Genomic DNA, 22365 nt, shown 5'->3' with positions numbered 1-22365 from the left:
CACGGTATCGAACGCCTTACTCAAATCTAATAATGTAACACCAACATGAAGATTGTTCTCCAAATTATCTAACATTTCTGATACTATATTTTCCACGGCTTTAGTCCTGGAACACCCAGATCTAAATCCAAATTGCATATTATGAAATAATTTATTTTTCTCAAAATATCTTGACAATTGATTCTTAATACATTGCTCAAAAACCTTAGACATTATTGATACCAAAGATATTGGGCGATAGTTATTAAGCTGTTTTATCATTTTTCTTGTAAATCGGAACTGTAACAATCGATTTCCGACACTCCGGAAATTCACCTTCGAGAAGTACGCAATTGAATAAATAGGTCAAAGGTTCGAATATTATGTCTATTATCTTCTTTAGCATGTCGTTAGAAAACCCATATATATCCTCACTATTAGAACCTTTTAATATGTTGACCACTGATTGTACAGTTCTAATATTTATAGGGGTCCATAGAAAATGAGTACTAGTTTGATTAATATTTGTCTGTGTCAATAAGCAAGCGAAATCTACTTGTGAACTAATGCCATATTTGTACCTACCAGTTAATTTGTTTGCATTATTTACAAAATATTCATTGAATTTATTTGGGGATATCTTTATCGACTATTCAAAAACCTGTTTTCCTAGCTCCCTGTTAATAATAGACGAGGCCGCAGAGCACTTACTTTCTGAATTATTTATGAAATTCTTATTCACAGTTATTTTCGCCATCTTAATTTATTTTCTGTACAATTTTCTTGATATTTTATATTTCTCTTTGTCACTGGCTGACCTTGGCGCATTAGCTATGTTATAAAGAGCTATTACTTTATTCCGGAGCAGTTGAAGGCGAGGTGTAAATCATTTGGGATTTCCTCTGCTCAATTTGTTAACGCGCTTGTAGGAAGTAATTCTTTCTTTCACAGGACAACATTCATCTAGATATTTAGTCAAAGTCCACATGAAATTATGAATGACTTCAGAAATATTTTTACTGTTTAAAACTAAGTTTTCCCAGTTAGTTCCCCTTAGATTACTTCGTAATGTTTATATGTTAGCTTCCCCCATTATTCTAAACTTTTTAGTTGTAACATTGTTAGAATTCATGCATACTGTCACAGGAATCAGAAGCCGCAAACCTTCATGATCAGATAGCAAAGGCTGTATGATACCACACGTCATTCTGGTCTTATCTTCGTTAGTAAGTACATTATCTAGACATGCAGATTTTCTAGTTGGTTGATCATTAACGTAATAATAGTTGTGAGATCTGAGGATATCACAGAATAGACTTCGTACCGGTGAATTGGTTAGAACGTCAATGTTCACGTCACCAATAAGAATACTTTGTAATTTTTGTATTTATTAAGATAAATGTTTAACTCTTACCAATTAGCAATGAAAATATTGATATCTAAGTTTGGGGTTCGGTATATGGGAACAATTATTACTTTTATGCTTTTTAGTAATAACCCAACTACTTCAAAACTCTGTTCATTATAAAAACATTCTAAATTCAAAGCAGTGTATTCAATATTAAACGATTTTTTCAGATATACACCTACATCACCATGAAGTATTGAATCTCTACAGAATATAGCGGCTAACCTATATCCTGTTTGAACATACAAATGTATTTCTTCATTTGCAAGCCAGTGTTCATTGATGCATAAGATATTACAGGGAAATGTATCTAAGAAAATTTGAAGTTCAGCCAACTTGTTTCTTATTGATTGTAAATTTAAGTGGAGTATTAATACATTCTGCAGAGCTATGTTAGTACCATAGTTCTTAGAAAATCTATTAATATTATTTCTTGCCTCTATTATGCCACTTATATTACTAAAATGAAGAGGCGTCGTTAGACTTGAGGTTTTCATCCGGCCCCATGCAATTTTATTCATGGAGTCGGGTGAATTTGGTTTCCCTGTGAACCCATGGAATCGCTATTGCTTTCTTACTTTCAAATTTACTGGCTACGTCCTTATCAAATATTTTGCAGATCTTGGTTCTTAATTCATCCTTACCCTTTTGAGTGAAATGCATACCGTGCTGCGTGTACATTTCTCTACCTAACTTACTGATAGCTACCATTACAACGTTCTTAAAGTGATTGCACATTGTTTTTAATTTGACGTTAGTGCTTTGTACAGCTTTATTAACGCGCGAGTCTTGAGTAAGATCATGGCGATAAGGGATATTTACCACAATTGTTTTACAGTTATTCAACATAGAGAGTTGTTTTGCAATTCTACTAACAGCCTCACTACCTTCATTCTTGGCCACATCATTTGTTCCACTTAATATTACTACATAATTACCTTCCTTATTTACAATGTTGGGATTAATACCAGACAACACATCAACGCTTTTAGCTCCAGGCTTGGTATTTCCTTGCACTGGCAACTTGCGTTTAGAATTACTATTCACTTTTTCGGACAGTCCACGACCGTGACTATCACCATATATGTAAACTTGCGCGTCTGTCTTAGGTTTTCTTCTAGCATTCGTTTTATTGTATGTAACTTTCGGCACGTTTGGTTGCATAATAGTTTTTCCCTTGTACATGGGTATCCTTGCACTATTCTTCTTTTGTGAGTTTCCTACCGGTTTTTCATTTGAATTCACGTCTCCTTCACTCCCGACGTTTTCCAACACATTGTATCTGTTATCGCATGCAATTGTTTTACCTGATGCCACATTAGAATATTTGGGTCTGGGCCTACTGTAACTTATTTTTGTCCACTGGTTTGAGATGTTTTGAGTTTTAACAAATGATTCTACTGACCTCACTTTTTGTTGCAATACTTCATTTTCTGATTTTAGTGTCCTCATGTCCTCCTGTAACACATTTATTATTTGTAAAACGCTGTCAATGTCTTCATTAACATCACAATGGTTTATGCTTACCATGTCAGACTGCATGTTTCCTCCTTGCACTTGCACTTCATTGCTATTAATCACGTTGTCTTGTTGCTGTTGTTTAAGATCATCAACCATACTGCTTAGTGACATATCTTTACGGAACCCCTCCCCTACCCTAACCCCCCAAAAAACTACGGAATATATCTAAGTTAAGCCAAACACAACTGCACAACAAATAAGACTGAGTGAACGAAACATCAATTAGTTATGCCTTTACTCACAAACTTTAAGCTCCCCTGAATTAAAAATGAGGACTTTTTACAAAAACTAAATATTAGAAAAGAAAAACCCTTCCCACAAAACTTTTCTAAATCCGCCACTGATTCTCAGTGTAAAATGATCTTCAAGGTTGTATCCGGAATATTAGTGCTAAATATATAAACAAAATGAAATATTAGTTATGCTTGTACTCATAAACTTCAAGCTCCTCCCAAATAAAAATTCAGGATTTTTTAAAAAACGAAACAATCAGAGAAACCCCTACCAAAGTACTTTTCTAAATCCACTACTGATTATTTGTATAAAATGGTATTCAAAATTGTATCCGGAAAATTATTCCTAAATCATTGAACAGCTACATTATAACAGAAATGTGGAAGTACGGTTGGACGAATATATTGAAAAACGTACGCTTTGACGGATATATAGAAAAACGTAAGTTTAACTTTTGCGCTAGAAGCTAGATTATTAAGCTCTTAGAAATGAAACACGGATGACAAACTGAAATGATCCAGAGAAGAAAAAAATGATAACTCAAAAGTTAAAATAAAGTTAAATAACCTCTAAAATTGCCCTCAAATACTACATTCTTTGTGTTTGCTTTAATTCGTAAAACGTGCTCCATCCACCTTGGTGGTGAATTCCAGAGCGAAATATGGCATTAAGGTCATGGAAATCTTATCTAACTATAGAGTATACCATAAGAAAGCTATTTAGATAGCAAATTTCCAAAATTCTCATTTTTCCCAAAAAAAAAGCCAGATTTTTATGTGAAAAATTGTAAAAGGCTGTTTTTTATTGTTTTTTTTGTTTTTTTTTGCATCTCTACTTACAAGAAGACAGTTATAGATATGAGACAATCATTTTGGACGTGAGTGTACACAGTCCGTTTAATAAGTTCCGTGTCTATCTTCAAATAACATACTTAACGATGCCAGAAAAAATATTACGTTAGATTTTTATATACATTCCTTCCTGAGGCAAAAACTCGCGGGACCGGTTGTACAGGCTCTGGAACGCCCTAGGAAATTCGTTTATAGGAAAACTGTTTAGCACCACGTCAGATTCGCGTGAATCGATGCAACATCCTCAAAACGCTCCTGAAGAGCATGAAGCCGCTGGGGTCAAATTAGGTGAATATGGGGAACGTTTAAGGATTGTGACCAAAATGTGCCTGCACGTTTACTTGTGAGTCAGTAATTTGTTAAACGAAGGGTCACAGTCTTTGAACATTCCCAATATTTACATGACTTGGCCTCATTAGATTTCATGCTTTCTCCTAAGTTCACATGTGCCCTCAAGGGAAACCGTTTTGAATGTTACATCGATTCAAGCGAATATGGCGGCAGTGCTGAACAGCATTCCATTAGATGACTTTCCTAGACATTCCGAGCCACTACCTGCGAGCGTGTGGTTAGGAAAGGGATGCATATAAAGATTGGTATGGTAATAACTTTTTCTGGCATCAGTAAGTACATAATTTGGAGGTAACCCCGAAACTTATTGAACGGTTTGTTTATGTAAGTTTGTTATGAAAGAGACATTAGGTAATGTTTAACCTTAACATTGGTCCCAAATAATGTATTTACATTGTTTTCTCTCGGAAGCTTTTACTGTAGTACAAGGGTCGATTCATTTATATTGAGCCGAAGTCAATGTTGAACTGTACTGCCCATCCACAACCTATTGCCATGAGATGAGCCAGCAACAGTATCTTATTGGTCACGCAGTAGAACAGTGCGGTGGAGCATAGTCTGATCCGCGGAAACTGAACAGATCAGTCTGGGAGGAGTTCACTGTGGTCCTTTTCGACACTAAGTTCACGACGTCTTTCATCGCAGAAATAGGTCATGTGCGTAATCTGCTTGTAGGTTATGCTATTGTGAATCATATTTTTCGGAAATATCGGGCACGGAGTCCTGGACCCACCACAAGACGCGAGTACCTAAAAACCGGTCTCCGTGAAGAGGACCCCGCTGCTATTGTGGGTGGTTCGGCGTACGACTACCTCTGAAAATCTTCCCTATAGAGTGCGATAGCCAGTAAATGCCGCACATCGCAGGACCGCCTCATTCACAGGGTTTTACGGTCCTGGCGGTCGTTTGGAAGAGCAGTGTGCATGCCCTGAAACCATGTCATGTGGTTGAGTGAAAAATAAACTGTATGAGGCTGTGTGAACGTCATCCCGTGGGCGGGAGATAACTAACTCTGTTGTTACCCTTTATGACGCGTGGATTTACATCACAGACTGGTAAAGTTCGTGCCATTATATACAGTCTTATTGACTCCAAAGACCGAAGCACGTTCTTCCGCCACTGCGGAGAGAGTTTCCCAAAAGGGTTTTTGACAGTGGCCGATTTCTCGTACAAGGGAAACTGCGCTTTCGAAAAGTGGAGCAAAACGTCAAAATCAATACTATGTACTACCAGTCTCATGTCCTGACTGAAATGTAAAAGCATGGAATCCCAGCATTGTACGGACAAAACGTGAACCAGGTTGAACTGCGCAAAGATAAGGCATCCAACCACACGGCAAAGACTCAAATTTCGGCAATTCCCTTCTTTGACATCCCCGTCAAAATACCAGATGCCAACCCAATATACTAGTGTGCTTTCGGACTTCTCAGGCGGTACCTGACCCATCGTCGAGTCCGTACCGTTTGAGGAAAGCCTGTAAAAAGGATGGGATGCAACACCCACGGCCCTGCTGCAATGCAGTCTCCTACAGTGGAAACTCCCGAAACCGGCAATAGTCAATAGAGGAAGCCTGCAGACAGAACACAACCGATGGTGGGAACACGACATTTCCTAGGTAAGTGGCAGGGTTCAATTCGGCTCAATTTAAATGAATCAACCTCTGTATCTTCGGACAGTTTCCCCAGATATTTCTCAAGTCTTGCTTTTCTTTAAGTTTTTCCCTTTCTTAAGACAAAAACTACTTACTTTCTTTTTGTGGAAATTTTTGAAATAGAAACATGACTCGTAGTAGTTGGTGATGCAGAAATAGATTTTGTATCAGGCTGGAAATGGCATGAATCACTAATGACTGGTTCCTGTGTTCTTGGCTGTTCATCTTTACCCGCTGATTCTTCTTTTTCCTCAATAATTTCTCTGCTCAGACAGACATCAACATTAGTATCTTGATTATTATTGTGGATACTCTGTTCCGTACTGAATATTAATGATTCCTCAGATAAATACTCCGATATATCTGAAATTTCTTCTTTTACAGTAATCTCATCCTCCTCTACTTTACATGCAATCTGAAACAACTGAAACAAGATACAAATACAAGAAGTGATGTGTTAGATTAGTGTCTCCTAGCAAAATTTTATTCCACATTCACATATTATTGAGTATGGTGACAATGTTATAAAAAATTTAATTTAAATATTGTGGCAAAGTGTAATGACTAGTTTCAGTGCTAAGAAAGTAAGTTACACCTAGCACATCGTACCTTGTACCTAAAAATATTTTAAAACAGCTAAAATGGGTATGACAATATATAATATGCCTGTTCCTCGCACACAATCAAAACAACACCGACAACGTTTGGGAGGTGTTTCCTGACACCAAGATAAGACGGAAAGTATAGACCAATAATAATATAATAGAAGTATATATATAACTCTCTTATCAAATTCTCAAACGATTCATTAAAAATTTTGCTACGTAAACCTCGCTTTTTCTCAATCAACGCATTACTCAAGAAGACTCTTAATAATCCTATCCATTTACTAAGTCATTTAACTTACTGTAAATTTATTTTATCGAGACGTTATTTTACACTCATTTTGAACTATTGTACAATTACATCAATTTAGTAAAACAAAATCATTTTTTCTTTAAAAAAATAGTCTTATTTTCAGATATTATCTTGGTACAGTCCGCAGAAAAAACCTCCAACATGAGCATGTAAGTTTATTGTGAAACGACGAAGTCTTTTGATCCAAAACAAGTGGGGAAGAGAGGACGCCGAGGTTTGTCCTGGCGTGATTCGTGCCACTTAGACGTCATGTTGATTCCCTGCGCTGTCAGGCGTAGTTTCACAATAAACTTACATGTTTATGTTGCAGGTTTTTTGCTGCGGAATGTACGCAAATAAAGCGTTTTCTATTACAAGAAAATAAAGTATTATTATTATTATTATTATTTACCTCATTTTAGTCTCTTATGAATACATTTTGATAACATTCTCAGAATACATCTCAGTATACTTTTACTGATATAAGAAAAATTTAGGAGTAATATTCTCGACAATTCGGCAATTTCACATCGATAAAACATTCAAATATAAGCTTACTTTTCACTGACGCATCAAAGAAAAAGGAGGAAAATAACTGATGTAGTTTTATTTGAAATGAAATTTTTGAGTTTTACGTCCCACGGTTATGCCGGTTAGGCTAAAGGAGACGGTGATGATGAGAGATGAGTGAAATGGTGGAATGAAGAAAGTGGGAGGAAACGGGAAAACCCCGAGAAAACCCACGCACACGGTGTTTGTCCACCACAAAGTTCACTTGGCGGGAGCAGGGTAGTTTTATTTATTCCTAATTGAAATGCGATTTAATTATATAGATTTCCTTATATATATATTCGACTTCAAATTTCAAGGAAGGAGCTTTTCAAATTAGACAGGTTTTATTATTTGTATAGAAAACAAATAGTTTTAAATCTTGTATTTGATCTGTTTCTTAAGTGTACTGAATATAACAATGTAACATTAACATCAAAGTGCTCACAAAATACTACTAGGAATATGTATAAAGATTTAATAATTTTATATTCACGATTACACATGCTGGAACAAAACTTAATGAAATATGAGGTATTACAACTCAAAATGCGTGTGATTCAGGTAAGCCATTTTAAAAATTAACAAAAATATCCATGATGCATAGGCGGAGTTAGAAATTGTCTGGTGGGGACAGAACTTTTGTCTGTTGGAGGGCACGGTAAACATAAGTGAGAATTGAAGGATCTTATAAGTGGCATTTTTACTTTTTGTCAAAAAGTTGGAGTGGGGGCAATGCCCCCATAACTCCGCTTATGTTCAACAGCTTATGAAAAATGGAAAACGAACAGCAAACTTGGGCAATGTTAGTAAGTCACTTTGTAGATTACTTTTGAACATAGCAGTAACACCCATTAAACAACATACAACTAAAGGAAGGAAACCTGATATACAGTGTGTCCATAAAAATACTGGGATCAAACACAGAAAAAGTAAATTCATTCATGTTTAGTTTGTGCTCACTAATTGGTCTTCTTCCCACAACTGGAAGAAGAAGGCAATGACTATTTTCCAACAAGATGAAGCACCTCCTCACTGGCATTTACATGTTCTGGAACATCTGAATAAGCGACTTCCAGGAAGATGGATCGAACGTGTCGAAAATGATTAAAATGTCTCTACAAGTGGCCGCCAAGGTCTCCTGACTTAACGGTCTGTGCCTTCTTTTGATGGGGTTACGTAAAGGATTGTGTCTATGTAGCCCCATTGCCTTAAAACCTGCAAGAAGTGCAAGTTCGTATCAGTGCTGACATCCAGTCCATTTCATCAGATATGTCGGAGCGTGTGTGGAGTGAATGGGAATATCATCTTGATGTCTGCATCGCCACTCGTGCGGACCACATTCAATATCTATGAGTCATAGTAAATATATCTATGAGTCATAGTTATTATAATACTATTCATAATAACATAACATTTTTATTCTCTCTGTCTCTCTCTCTCTCTTTTTTTTTTTTTTTTTTGGTCAAAACTCGTTACTGAATGTGAGCTTCTAAATTTTTCATAGTCTCTGTTCTATACTTTCTTGCAAGACCGCATCCTGTCGCTTTTGTCTCGCCAAACACCCGAAAGGCTAGCCTTTCGTCAACATTCGTCCATTTTCGTTGCATCATGTTAAATTTGTGTATAGCTCTAGAAGTTTTCGTCTGCTGAGAGTGGCGGGAAAGTGATTGTCACCGCCCCATTCTCCTAATTCCATGAGAAGCGGAAGGCTAGCCGCCGATAGCCTTCAATGCGTTCTTGCCTAAGCTTCGCTTCAACTCGCTTGATGTTTAAACAGCATATTATAAAATAAATCCATTTTAATAAAATTAATTGTATCAATATCCAAAAGCAACATTTGAGGCTGATGTATAAATAAATGGATAGGCTAAGCCTTATAGCCTTAATGGACACTACGTCCCTGGTGACTTCCAGTGTTACTCGAACTAAGCATATCGGCCTAAAGGCAAATTACCATATCTTCATATATAGATTTGCATAGGTTTAGTAGTAACATGAGACTACTACCAATACCGGTTATTTCCAGTCTGACTTGATAACCCTAAAATCCAATGGTGAGAATCTTTACATTTTTGGGGACAGTGTATCCATGTACTTCATTGATATAGTAACCTCGTTATGTCATTCTTCATGTAGGCCTATTGAATATAGCGCACTGGTGTTCATAATTTTATATTTTATACAGATAATATAATTAAAACGCGAAAAATGGGGAATTAGTGGTTTTTCATTACGGGAATAAGTTGAAACGTTTCCTGCATTATTCGACGGCTTTAAGATCGCTGTCAAGCTGTTAAGACAGTCGTGGTCGTCCAGCCACTTACCTTCAAAAAATTGGAATCTTTGAGTTTAACGTCCCACGATTATGCCGGTTAGGCTAAAGGAGACGGTGATGATGAAATAATGAATGAAATGGTGGAATGATGAAAGTGGGAGGAAACGGAAGAACCCCGAGGAAACCCACGCACAGAGTGTTTATCCACCACAAAGTTCACTTGGCGGGAGCTGGGATTGAACCCGAGACCCCATGCACCAGAGGAGAACGCTCTACCACTGAGCCACCGCGGCCCTCCACTTACCTTCAAGCCGCTTGGAGGGTTAGTAGAATCATCATGGCGAGGAGTGGAATTTATCGCAGTCTTGGGTAGTCACCAATCTCCGTAAGCCAGTTATCCCCTAAATTATACTCCCTCTTACTTGTGAAGTATATGTAAGTGTATTTAGGCGATTTGAAATGTGAGAATACCAATGAAAGATCATAATAATAGTAATAATTAATCATCCATAATTTTAATATCGGACTAAATGCGTGCAAGTGTTCATGTTATCAGTATCCAGGTAGCATATTCGAATTTTCTTTTATATGGTTGTTGACAGGGTTGGCAAAAACCATGTTTTTAAAAAAAACAAAACAACAAAAACATTTTTTTTTTTTTTTGGTTTAAATGATTTGTTCTGAGTATTTACATTAGTATTTGTTCTGAGTATTTGAAATAAAAAAAAAACTGTTTTAAACCAGCCTTTTGGTTTAAATAGTTTGTTCTATGTATTTATATTACATATGGACAAAAATAAGTTCTTTTCGCCTTGGTGTTATTATGCAATAAAGGTGTTATGTTAGAAGGGGTCACATAAGCTTAAAACCGAGAGAAATTGTCCACCATTCGGATTCGAAACCGGGTCTAATTGGCCACAAATGCGATGAGTCTGCCGACTTACTCACGAAGGACTCCTGAGAAAAATACGTTGAACTGATCTTTACATACTTGTTACTATAACTGTCAAGAGTCAATTTCAGAAGGACAAAAGATAAACAGTTACACAAGTGAAATCATTATTCAGAATTATATACATTATTAAAATAAGTATGAATAGTTTCAAAATACTGCAGACTGCAGAACTAATTTAGTCCTAGTTAATTCACTACGACTTTAATTAGTCCAAGCTAGTTTAAGAAATGCGACTTAATTTGCATATCAGTAAGAAAAATGAATAAAGATACGAATTATTCGAGTCCACTTTGGCTCTGACCCACTTATACATAAAAAGATACCAAATATACTTCTGATTTCAATAAATGCCTCTCCTGGGGTTTATATGACAAAAAAGTTCGAAATTTCGATGATATCAATAGTAAACATTAATAAAACGAATCAATATTTAGAATTTTTACTTTGATTGCAATTGCATAACAATAATAACTATAAAAAGATCACAAAAGGAACATTCATAACCTTATAGAAAGTTGCTTTCGTGGTATAATTTCTCTAAATAATGAATGGGAAATTTAAGTCTAAATATAATATGAATAATATACGGGAGTGAAACGTGATAACCACAAATGTGTGTTCCAAGCTTTAACGAACACTTATTGAAGACCATAGTGACAATTTTAAGAGATTTGACTTACAAGGGAGTCCCTGTTTCTCTGACCATAAAAAGTTGTCACTGCATTTAACAAAAATAGTTTTCGCCATATTGTGAATTTTCATGTTGTACTTCCGAACTCCTCATATTCTATACTTTAAGGATTAAAATCTAAAATTAGATTCTGCTTTAGCAAATCACAAATCGTCATTAGAGATTCGTAAGAAATCTAAATACACGGCCTGATAATAGTACACATTATTCTTATAAACCACAAGGAGGAAAACACTTAGAACTCCTCAGAGTCTTCAACATCGATAGACACTTCTTTGTTGAACACTTTAAAAAGAAACACAAGCTTGGACGCTTTTTGAATGCCCAATCTATTTCTAATTTTAGAATGTACTAGGCCAAACGAAGAAAAAGTTCTCTCCACATTTGCAGAAGAAGGTCGGGCTGTGAACAGCTGTTCAATTATTGGAAACATTTTGACATTAAATTTATCCAAGTCATTTCTCTGACTCTTCCACCAGTCATACGCTGTCACCTCGTCAGTCACTTGTGGTTGGAAAAGTGTTTTTTGAATAGATATGATTTGCTTGAAACATTATTATTAATGGTAGTAATTGTGAGTCGGGGTATCTTTCATTAGCGAAATTCAGAGCAGATTGCTTTTCTTCTGTGGTAAGGTCCAGGTCGGGAGTTTTTTCTTAGGATCTAGCAGGTACGCCAGAAGATGAGATGGAGTAATGGCCACGTCGTACCTCTCTTTCACTTTCTTCTTAGAAGCACCTTCCGTGATTAAGTTCAGTAGCTCCTTCCATGCTCTGATTAACTTTGAGAGAGTACAATCATTTTTCTGCACCTTGCAACTGAAATTGGTGTTAGAAGCTCCACAAGATCTTCAACATTCCTTTTCAGAAAAAAAATTCGAAATCTTTTGTTGAACATTTTTATCGATAGCATCGCGATTTTCTTCACATATTTTTATTAGAGTCGGCCAAGCTTTGATGTAAGACTGAAAGCAGTCTACTAGTGTTCCACCGAACTTCACTTGGTACGACGAGTTTTGTACACCCAGATTGACGGAAGCATGCATTGGCATAGTGGTTGTTTCTGAAATATTTGATAATACTAAGTACGTGTTCTTTTATGTAAGACACTAGCAGGTCATTACTTAGAAGGTTCAGGATATGGGCAGAACATCCATATGTGATGACATCCAAACTTCCGTCGTTTTGTATAATTTTTCTCATTTTTGTTACATTTGCAGCAATATCAGTAACAACTGATCTTACTTTGACTGAAAATTCCTTTTCACATTTTCCAATACTGTCCTTTGTAACATCGGTGAGATACTCCGCGGTGTGGGGTTTACCAGAAGTATCAATCGTGTCTGCCAGGTAAACATCCCCATTTGCTGTAGTTATTGTTACGCAAATAATAGGTTCATTATGAACGTTTGATCAAACCATCAAACCGACGCACACTGTTTCACCTTCAAGAATGTAATTTTGTCCTTTTCCTCTTCATGAATGAAATCTAAGAGAGGTCCACCGATTTTTTTCCTGTTTGGCGGGCAGTATCCAGGACGCAGGTCATTCATCAGTTTGATAAATTGAGGGTGTTCCACACTTCTAAAAGCAGAGTTTGTGGCAAATATGTAACGAGCAACTTGATGGTCCAGTTTCTGTTTCTGAATTGGAGTGGTCTTAGTAATGTAAGAATCCAACGAGCTGGGACGCTTTCTCTGAAGTTGTGAAGTTGTAGAAGTACGCACATCGCTAATGTATTTCGAAGTGGAAGGAATACTAGACTCTGCTTGAAAAGACGATTGTGCCGATGTTCCACTTAATGCTTAAGTTGATGAAATGCTTGTTGTACTATCTGAAAAAAAAAAAAAAAAAAAAAAAAAAAAATGCACAGTAATTTTGATGCAAGAAGTCTAAAAGGAGGTTCAAGAATTTATTTAGTAGGAAAAAGTCTATCAAGAATTTATTTAGTAGGAGACAGTCTTTCATCATGAATTTATTTAGTAAAAAAAAGTCTCTCATCAAGAATTTATTTAGTAGGAAAAAGTCTTTCAGAGTTGGTTTTCGAATTGAACTGGATCGAAAGCAGTACCACTTTATAATAAAGAAACTTGCTTTAATCGCTAGGGGTTCGCTCCAAGGCCTTGCGTTCTTGCGGTCTGGTGGAAACTTCGCCCACAGACTCCGTAACTTATTTCCTTCTCTATAATCTGAGAACATTATTTTTGTGCGTTATATTTTAAAATTTGCAATTGATTCGAGGGATATTCTTACTGGGCCTTATGAACATTTTTTTTAATTGTATGTTTGTAGCTATCAAACTTTCATTCTCATTCATTATCACAAGAGATACATGTTTTCTCCACCTATCCATACCGCCTTAGGGGCACTTTTTCAACGGAATTAAATACCATACTTGAGACAATTCATCCATTTTTGCCTCGGATGCGTATTTCCCGTGCGAAGCCCCAACGTCATGCAAATCCTTTCGTGGTGTCTTTGAACCAGTGACACAATGCACTTTGCTAAAAATCTTTGTTTCTATTGAAGTGATAACGTCTTCGCGAACTCCGGTGGACAATTACATCGAGAACGAAATATGCTTTACGAATCTTACATCAGCAATGTGTTCTGCCTTAATAGCAGGCCATTCTAGTGAGCTAAGAAGTTTTCAAATCTTACATTGGAGGAAAAAATTAAAACCAAATATGTAAGAAACAACCAGGCAGAACTGTGCGATTCAAAAGGATATTTAATTGAACGGTGAGAGAATAAACTAATTTGATTTTAGTGTATGCTTTCTTTGCACGAAGGAAGTAAGCCTGAAAAACTTTGCTGGCACACAAACAATTGAGAAATGATGCCGATTTTGTATCTCATATTAACAGGCCTATGGACTTAAATCACCACTTGCTTTTAATTTTTAAAATTGTGGGGAAACAATAAAATATTACAATTTTTGGAAATCGGGATGCATAGGGTCATGCAACTCTGGTATGAACTAAGGAACAAATAACTAAGGAGGAATGAAGTTTTAAATAACTTATTTTTAACTGAAATATTTGATAGCCCAGAGCAATGATGATTTCAGAGTATACCCCCCCCCGGGGGGGGGAGGATTTCAATGCACAAAAGTAGAAAAATGTGTGAAAAATAGGTATTGTAATGAAATTTCTGCCGAGATCTCAAGCACCAGAAGAAGGAATTTCGTAGCTCCGGAAACGGTGAATCTTCTCCGGACCACACCCTGAAATCATCATTGGCCCAGACTATGACGCCAATTTTTGTGGGTCATCAGATATCTCAGCTAAAAATAAGTTATTTAAAACATTTCTTAGCTCAACCATAGAGATCCCACGACCTCTCCACTTTCCACAAATATATTTTACTTAGTTTCTCCATATTTTAAAAAAAATAATAATAAAAGTAGGGATTTTAGTCCATAAGCCTCTTAAGCATTATGCTTTTTTTCATAAAATCGAAATATGGAAAAGTTTGTTTTCCGATAGGTACTCATTTTGTCAGGACCTAATTTTCAATCTACTCATTCTTAAATTTCACGTTACGTCACTGACACCCATGGGACGTTAAACCTAGGCTTTCATTCATAAAACTTCTTAGCTTTCTAGTTCTCATTAAGAGCCGATGGGTATAAGCTGGACTTATCAAATCTCCAGGTCAGTCATTCCGACAGATTTTCGAGGTTTCCCCTCAGTTTTACCAAGCGACTGCCGTGGTGGTTCCTTACACTTGTATTTCTTTCACATTGAGAATGATCCCAATGTAAAGTGGTTAGTCTTGCAGCCTATTATTTAGATATATATTATTAAATAGATAAATTAATTAAACATTAAATAAATAGAATTATCTTACCTGATTCCTCTTCAGATTCCCTTTCATGGCTGTCACTGGAGCATTTCTGCAAATGTTTCTTCATCCTTGCAACTTGCCCTTCTAATTCAAGTCCGCATTTTCTGCACCTTGCTCGTTTTCCTTTTCTGCTATTTTCTTTTTTTTTTTTTATTACATCGAAAAAAGTCCACACTGTATAGGGCTTTCGCCCTGTTCCGGAAGTAGCCATCGAAAGAAATAAAATGTTAACTTTCTGGTGCAACAGGATAAATAACGCTATTAAGGTTGGTTTAAAGGGACAAGTTTTCCCAATAGATGTCACTACAGTCTCCGTATCTCTCTCATGTATGTTTTATGTTTCTCGAAAATTCACGATTACTCTTACAAATTTCAACCTAGAGACTTCAAATTTTTAGAGAAGGAACTTCATAACCTATCGAAGGGAACAATCCGTGCCGATTTTTTATTTAGCATTTTCTTCATTATTGAAATGACTTGATTGTTGTAATGGATATCGAAACCTTTAACAATATAACTGTTTCAACAATAAAGAAAATTCTAAATAAAAAATCGACACGGATTGTTCCCTTTGATAGGTTATGAAGTTCCTTCTCTAAAAATTTTGAAGTCTCTAGGCTGAAACTTGTAAGAGAAATCGTGAATTTTACTGAAAGGTAAAAAATACATGAGAAAGATACGAAGATTGTAGTGACATCTATCGGCAAAGCTTGTCCCTTTACACAAACCTTAAAACCAAGTTTTACGAGAAAAGTTCTTAGGTTGGTGTACTCACTACTAGAGTAATCACTATCTGATTTCCTACTACGTAACAGCAGAATGTAAGTTCCACCCACGTCACTCCAACACCAATAATGTATTCGCTTATTCGGAAATCGGAACTGTTTCATTATAAAGTGGGGTGGTCCGGTCAGTAAATTTCGTAAATCGGGAAACCCCCGACTTAGCCATCGAGAAAATCCTGTTATTACTTCAAATGCAAAGCAATAACGGGAAAATCCCGTTATTACTTTGCATGTAAAATTTTACGGCCAACGTATCATAATCAGTACGCTAAAACTGAGGTATTAAATTACAAATTTAGTATGTACATATCATTCAGTAAAATTAAAAGTGAAAGTCCATTCCAAGCTAACGTTGGTAGCTACGTAGGCAGTCGATAAATTTTGTCAATTTCTATCAATATATTTAAGCACCCTTGGCTTCTTTATAAAACAGGCATTCAAACATACAATTTGATTTCGTTTCGTGTGTTTAGGTTTAACATCCTTATGTAATACCGCGGTTATCAAGGAGAACGCTCCCGCTTAAAGTGACATCGGAACCGCTACTTGGTTTATACTTGAAAAAGGTTTGACCGAGAATAGAACATGGGACGCCTTGATTAAAAGGATATAAAACTAGTGCAGATGGTTTGATATGTGGGAACTTCACCATAAAGTTCACACGATTTAAGCATAAAAAACAACTGGTTGTTGACATTTCATACACTTCTACATCATTATGTCCAATATTCCGATCACGCAGGGTGTTCTTTGGCATTTTTTCTTTCTTTTAATTATACTAGTTTTCCAAACAGAGATTACCTTGACTGAGTTATGTAAGGTTTACTACTCTTCCAGGCCAGATCGCAATTTTAAGGTTACCAGGAGTAATTGAGTTCGACGTTTATTCCACATTCTTTTTCCAAGAACTGAGAAGCTGTTTTCTTTATGAGATGTCCAGATCAGGACTTTCAAATTCTCTCATCTTCCATTTGTTCTAAGTTTATATATAGTAAACCTTTATTTTCTATTACGAATATATAAGCAACAAGATATCGGAGTCGAGTTTTGCGTAGAACTTTCTCAACAAATGGTACCTGTTCATGTATTTCAAATATTTTTTTTTTTTCAATTGAATACTTACCTCCCTATGACCTGACCGTTCATGTTGGAAATCTTTCTCAGTAGGATCTTCGTTCATCCTGTTTCCCCAATCTTTTATCACGTAAGGTTCCTTTTATCTTACAAACACAAGCCATTTGCACTTCTTGCGGACGTTCATAGTATTCTGTAACCAAAAATAATAAAAGTTATATTCTTTTTGTTATAGTATGAAAGGTTTATGACTTTGAGATTACGAATTTCCCAAACAAATTTTGAATATCGTAAGATCTATAGGAACAACACACAAGAATTTATTGATGGAACACATGCTGTTCTCCCTATTTAAGCTCAGTGGTAGAGCGTTCACCTCTGGTACTTGGGGTCCCTAGTTCGATACCAGCTCGCGCCAAGTGAACTTTGTGGTGGACAAATATCGTGTGCGTGAATTTTCTCGGGGTTCTCCCGTTTTCTCTCTTTCTTCATCCCACCATTTCGTTCATTTCTCATCATCACCGTCTCCTTTAGCCTAGCTGGCATATACGTGGGACGTAAAACTGAAAGACTTCATTTCGTTTTCCCCCTATTTAAGATTTTTCTTTTTTTAAGTGAAAAATCTCTTTCTAGTGTATGGTGCAATAAAGATGTGATTTGTAAAATCATACGTTTTTTTTTTTTAATCAGTTAATTGTATGGATGACAACATTAGAATATAGTATACTGAACCTTTAGGATATCAATGGATCAAAACCAAAAAAGTAAGAAACTGCCTAATCAATAGTTAGCCTATTTATTATGCTATGTTACATGTAAAGCACAAGATAATCATGTATTTGACGACTTTATTTTGAATAGACCAGTGACGGGAATCAGCTCTTATAACGTCAGTCACTTGAATTATTAGTGCCCTTGTGCGATGTGTATTGTGATATGAGATGATGGTAGTTCCTATTTTTACAACTAAGTGTCTGTCTAACATGTATAGTCATACGATAGTTTGCTACTGTGATGTCAACTGTTCGTATCTGCTTCTAGGCGGTGTGTGCCAGGTTTATGAGCTAATTGTCAAATTCGTGGAAGCGCGTACTTCAATTTGTGTCTCATGGCGACTAGAGAGTTCGTAAATGAGATTCGTAGTGGAAAAAACATTTAATGAATTTGATGCTAAGATTTTGAATTCGTCTTTTATTTTCAAATAAGTTGGTATTAGATTCGAAAATTGTTGTCGCTTTGCGATATTGTGTAGTTTCATTGAGTTACAGGAAACCTTTGACGGTTGTGGTCGAAGGCTGAAGTTATTCCGACGTATAAGAGAGAACGTTAGCTCTTTTGTTTGTTATAACAGGAATTGTGCTCGCTTCCAAAAATTTACGTCTGTGCGGAAAGGAACATTTTTCAGTAATGTAAACTTCAGTATGGGTAAGTATTGTTGTTGTCTAATACTGAATCTCTTTATCACCGGCAGAGAGAATTTTTAGTTTTTAATTTTTTTTTATGGATATGATCATTATTTTTTATCTATTTTGCATTTCATTTTATTTAAATTACGAAATGTGTTTTGGTACAGTTTATGTTATCCAGCTACTTTTATTTTTTACGGTGTTTTGGAGGGCGGTAGCCTTCATGTAGCTTTGAAAGTAACTTTTCCGCATTTTACTAATGTTCTGTTTTCTATTTTGAATTATTAGTTGAAAATTAGATATCGTAGTTGAAATCTATGAATAGTTTTGAATATTTATACTGGATTGGGTAGGTTATGTTTGTTAGTTTTAGAAGCTGGTTTTCACTTCATTTGCAGTATGTAAGTTTAATCAGTAGTTGTTTTCTAATGTATAATTTGCTGAAATTATGAATTATGGTTGTTTAAGAACTGATTCATCTGAACCGTTTCCCGGAGCAGTTTAGTAAGCATTTGCCAAAGATGTTTTTATTCTCCCGAGAAGTCGAGGATGAATTGCTCATGACAGGTTGTTCGTTTCGAAGAACTGATTCTTAGTCTGCTCTGATGAACTGAATCGTTCTTGCGAAATGATTTCTGAACTGCAATGGGTACCGGATCAGAAGACTTGGTTCCAGTGAATATTCTAGTCAGAGCAAAAACTTGCCTTTTTTTTTTTTTTTGTACTATTTTCGTTAACGCTCACACCTACTCTCGCTAACCAATCTCCCTACGTACGTACTCAGGCAGGCCCACAAGGTTGCCCTTCACCTTACGCAGATTGGGCATATTGGTGCTTTAAGGGTCACCTAGCACAGGTTTGTTGCTGATTTTGCACTATCGTTTTTTATAGTAGCAAAATGTCCGCACGCCGTATTTATAATCATAACGGCTAAGCCTCCTAAAGTAATTCAGCACTTAGAAATGCAACTCTTCCCGTAATAATTTTTAAAGGTACTAGCAATCAATTTCATAATGAGAGAAGTACAGTCATGTCCAAAATGATTGTCGCATATCTATAACTGTCTTCTTGTAAGAATATAATTTGATAATGATTTTGCAGGGTACTTTTAATACTGATACTATGTGTGTAATCGGGAAAGGTACTTTTGTGGTAAATTTTTTATAGGGAAAAAAATATAAATCCGAAAATTACAATGAGTAAAACAAAAATCTTGAAGCTTTGCTGGCGCCTACTATTAATCCAATGTTCTCGGGATTGCTGCCAGAGTGAGTGTTGCTGTGCTGAGCTTTCGTTACCATACAGCGGCAACATCTTCAGAGCTATGTGTTGGAGTGTGCTGGTCGTACAATTTATATTGTAATCTTTAGGAATTGCTGTATTTCTATTGGTTGTTTTTGTTGGCCAATGGCGTGCTCTGATTTTGCTGGTGGAAACTTTTCTCTGATTGACTGATGGTTCTTTTCGTACTGAGAAGCTGGATCCAAATGTCAGGTAGATGATAACCTTCGTCTCTGTTGATGGATGGCTTGTATGTATGGATGAATAGAGATTCATGTATTTTTCTGTTCCAGAACTGTTTGCTTTTCTTAAGTACATCAGTTTGGTCGCACATGGCCGTATGATTATATTGTATTGGACCACATTGAGGTACTAAAGAAAAGCAAACAGTTCTGGAACAGGAAAATACTTGAATCTCTATTCATCCGTACATACAAGCCATCCATCAACAGAGACGAAGGTTATCATCTACCTGACATCTGGATCCAGCTTCTCAGTACGAAAAGAACCATCAGCCAATCAGAGAAAAGTTTCCACCAGCAAAATCAGAGCACGCCATTGGCCAACAAAAACAACCAATAGAAATACAGCAATTCCTAAAGACTACAATATAAATTGTACGACCAGCACACTCCAACACATAGCTCTGAAGATGTTGCCGCTGTATGGTAACGAAAGCTCAGCACAGCAACACTCACTCTGGCAGCAATCCCGAGAACATTGGATTAGTAAAACAAAATGTTGCTAAATGGATATGAAAGTTTTATTTTCGTTTTATTGTTCTTATTTACTGCTCTTTTGAGATTAAATTTACTACATACATATCTTTGTCGATTATAAACGTACTAACATTACAAGAAATATCGGGCGAATTCGTTATCAAATTATATTCCTACAACAACATATTTATAGACATGCGACAATAATTTTGGACATGAGCGTACATACCTATATAATGAATTTATGTATGATCCCAATTTTAGACCTACACCAAACTCTTCGGACAATAGTTAAAAATGAAATCTGTTTTCCTTCCCACTATTATGTCTGTAGGCTCAATGAGACGGTAACGATGAGAATAAATGAAACAGTTGAATGAAAAAAGTGGAGGCAATAGGAGAACCTCGAGAGGAGCCACAGACACGGTTTGTCTACCACAAATTCCACTTAACGCGAGAAGAAATCGTGGTTTTATACACGGATCTATAGTATAAGTAGTAGCAGAAGTAGGGGTAGGACAAGTAGTAGAAATGGGTTAGAAGCCCCGCAGGGATTTGTTGGGTCCTTCTCTACACATAAAATGGACAAATTAAAGACTTTTGAGCCTTGTACAATCTGTGGATCCGAATAGTAAAGCTGCACCGAAGAAATTTATATGCCGAAAAGCCAAAAAGTACAAAGTTCTTTAAAAAAAAAAAAAAAAAAAAAACGTTGTTTTCTCCCTGCTGCTCACTCTCTGTTTCGATTTGATGCTGATGCTGCTCCTGAAAATTATCCGATGAGCAAATCCTTCTTTCTTTCTTTTTTCTTCACTATTAACAGTATTTTTAAAGTAGGTGCCCCCGACTTAAATGTAGTCTTAGTAGGCCACAAATGTTAAGTTTGTTAGGTGATCTCTATTAATTGTTTCTACTCAGACTTCTATCTTCTTCAGTAGAAGGAATGGGTTAACTGCTGTATTGCCGGACCAATTTTAGGAAATTTACCGGGTCAATTGGAGCATTTATTTAAGTTCGTGAGGAAGAATGAGTGAAAGTTAGGTAAGGGGAATAGTAAAAGTTAAGAAAATGGTTGTATTTTTTGGTTGTTTTTGACGTTATAAGCGTCACTGTATGTGGAGGCGGATGGACTATTTCGCGGAGAGGTACACTTGTTTTACTATACGGATCTATAGATTGTAAAAAGGGCAAGAAAAATTTTGGCAAGTCTTTAATTTGCCCATTTCATGTCGAGAACAGAACCCAACTATCCCTGCGGGGCTTCTAACCCGTTCCTACTACTACTACTTATGGATCCGTATAGTAAAACTACACGCTTAGTAACGTAATCTAACGTAATCCAACCAAATATAACCGAATGCAGTACATTTTGGTTCTTTTTTCGATTTTCAAATTGGTCCAGCGATACAGCAGTCATACCGAAGGAATATTTCGAGTAATACTTTTAATCATCATGTCCAAATTTGTTCTATACCTATTTTATCTTTTTAAAGGTTATTTAATTTAACATTTTTTTTTTTTTTTTTTTGATAAATATTCCTTCTTATATTTAACTATTTTTTTTAATTATAAATTTAAACCATTAAGGAGAATTATTTGTATCGTACGACGAATTGCTTTCCAATTCTAAATTGCCATGATATATTTATAAGAATATGGACCTAATCCAATATAAATTCATGTATTCTACGTTCATGTAGAAATCAAACTAGTGAGTTGACATTTAAATGGACAAACGTAACATCTGAAGCAATTTTGTCAGTGGTTCGTAATTTCAAACTTCTGGTTGCGAGGATTATTATGGGTTTACTGATAGCACAATTAAAAATTATAGCCGTAATCAGGGTTGGCTGGTTTAAACCAGCTGGTTTTTTCAAAACAACCAAC

The 22365-nt window shown here is 36.0% G+C and overlaps 1 protein-coding gene across 9 annotated transcripts in view; it reads right to left on the bottom strand.

The window, feature by feature from the left end:
- The window catches only part of LOC145663074 (uncharacterized), a 101727-nt gene that overhangs the window by 4705 nt on the left and 74657 nt on the right, over positions 1 to 22365 (bottom strand). For 8 of the 9 annotated variants that reach the window (XM_081729280.1, XM_081729279.1, XM_081729281.1 and 5 more), the window contains 2 exons: positions 17122 to 17265; positions 6091 to 6419 (listed from right to left, as the gene is read on the bottom strand). In XM_081729280.1, the coding sequence (XP_081585406.1) occupies positions 6091 to 6419; positions 17122 to 17178 (386 nt within the window). In that variant the 5' untranslated portion in view covers positions 17179 to 17265. Of the gene's footprint in view, positions 1 to 6090; positions 6420 to 15216; positions 15584 to 17121; positions 17266 to 22365 lie in introns of those variants that run through there. The other variant, XM_081729287.1, reaches the window with a different exon arrangement.

The sequence above is a fragment of the Thermobia domestica genome, chromosome 10 (assembly GCF_964235325.1).
Source record: "Thermobia domestica chromosome 10, izTheDome1.hap1.1, whole genome shotgun sequence".
In the NCBI taxonomy this organism is placed as follows: Eukaryota; Metazoa; Arthropoda; class Insecta; order Zygentoma; family Lepismatidae; genus Thermobia; species Thermobia domestica.
Note: the sequence above shows the minus strand (reverse complement) of the source record. Positions and strands in the feature narration are given on the sequence as shown.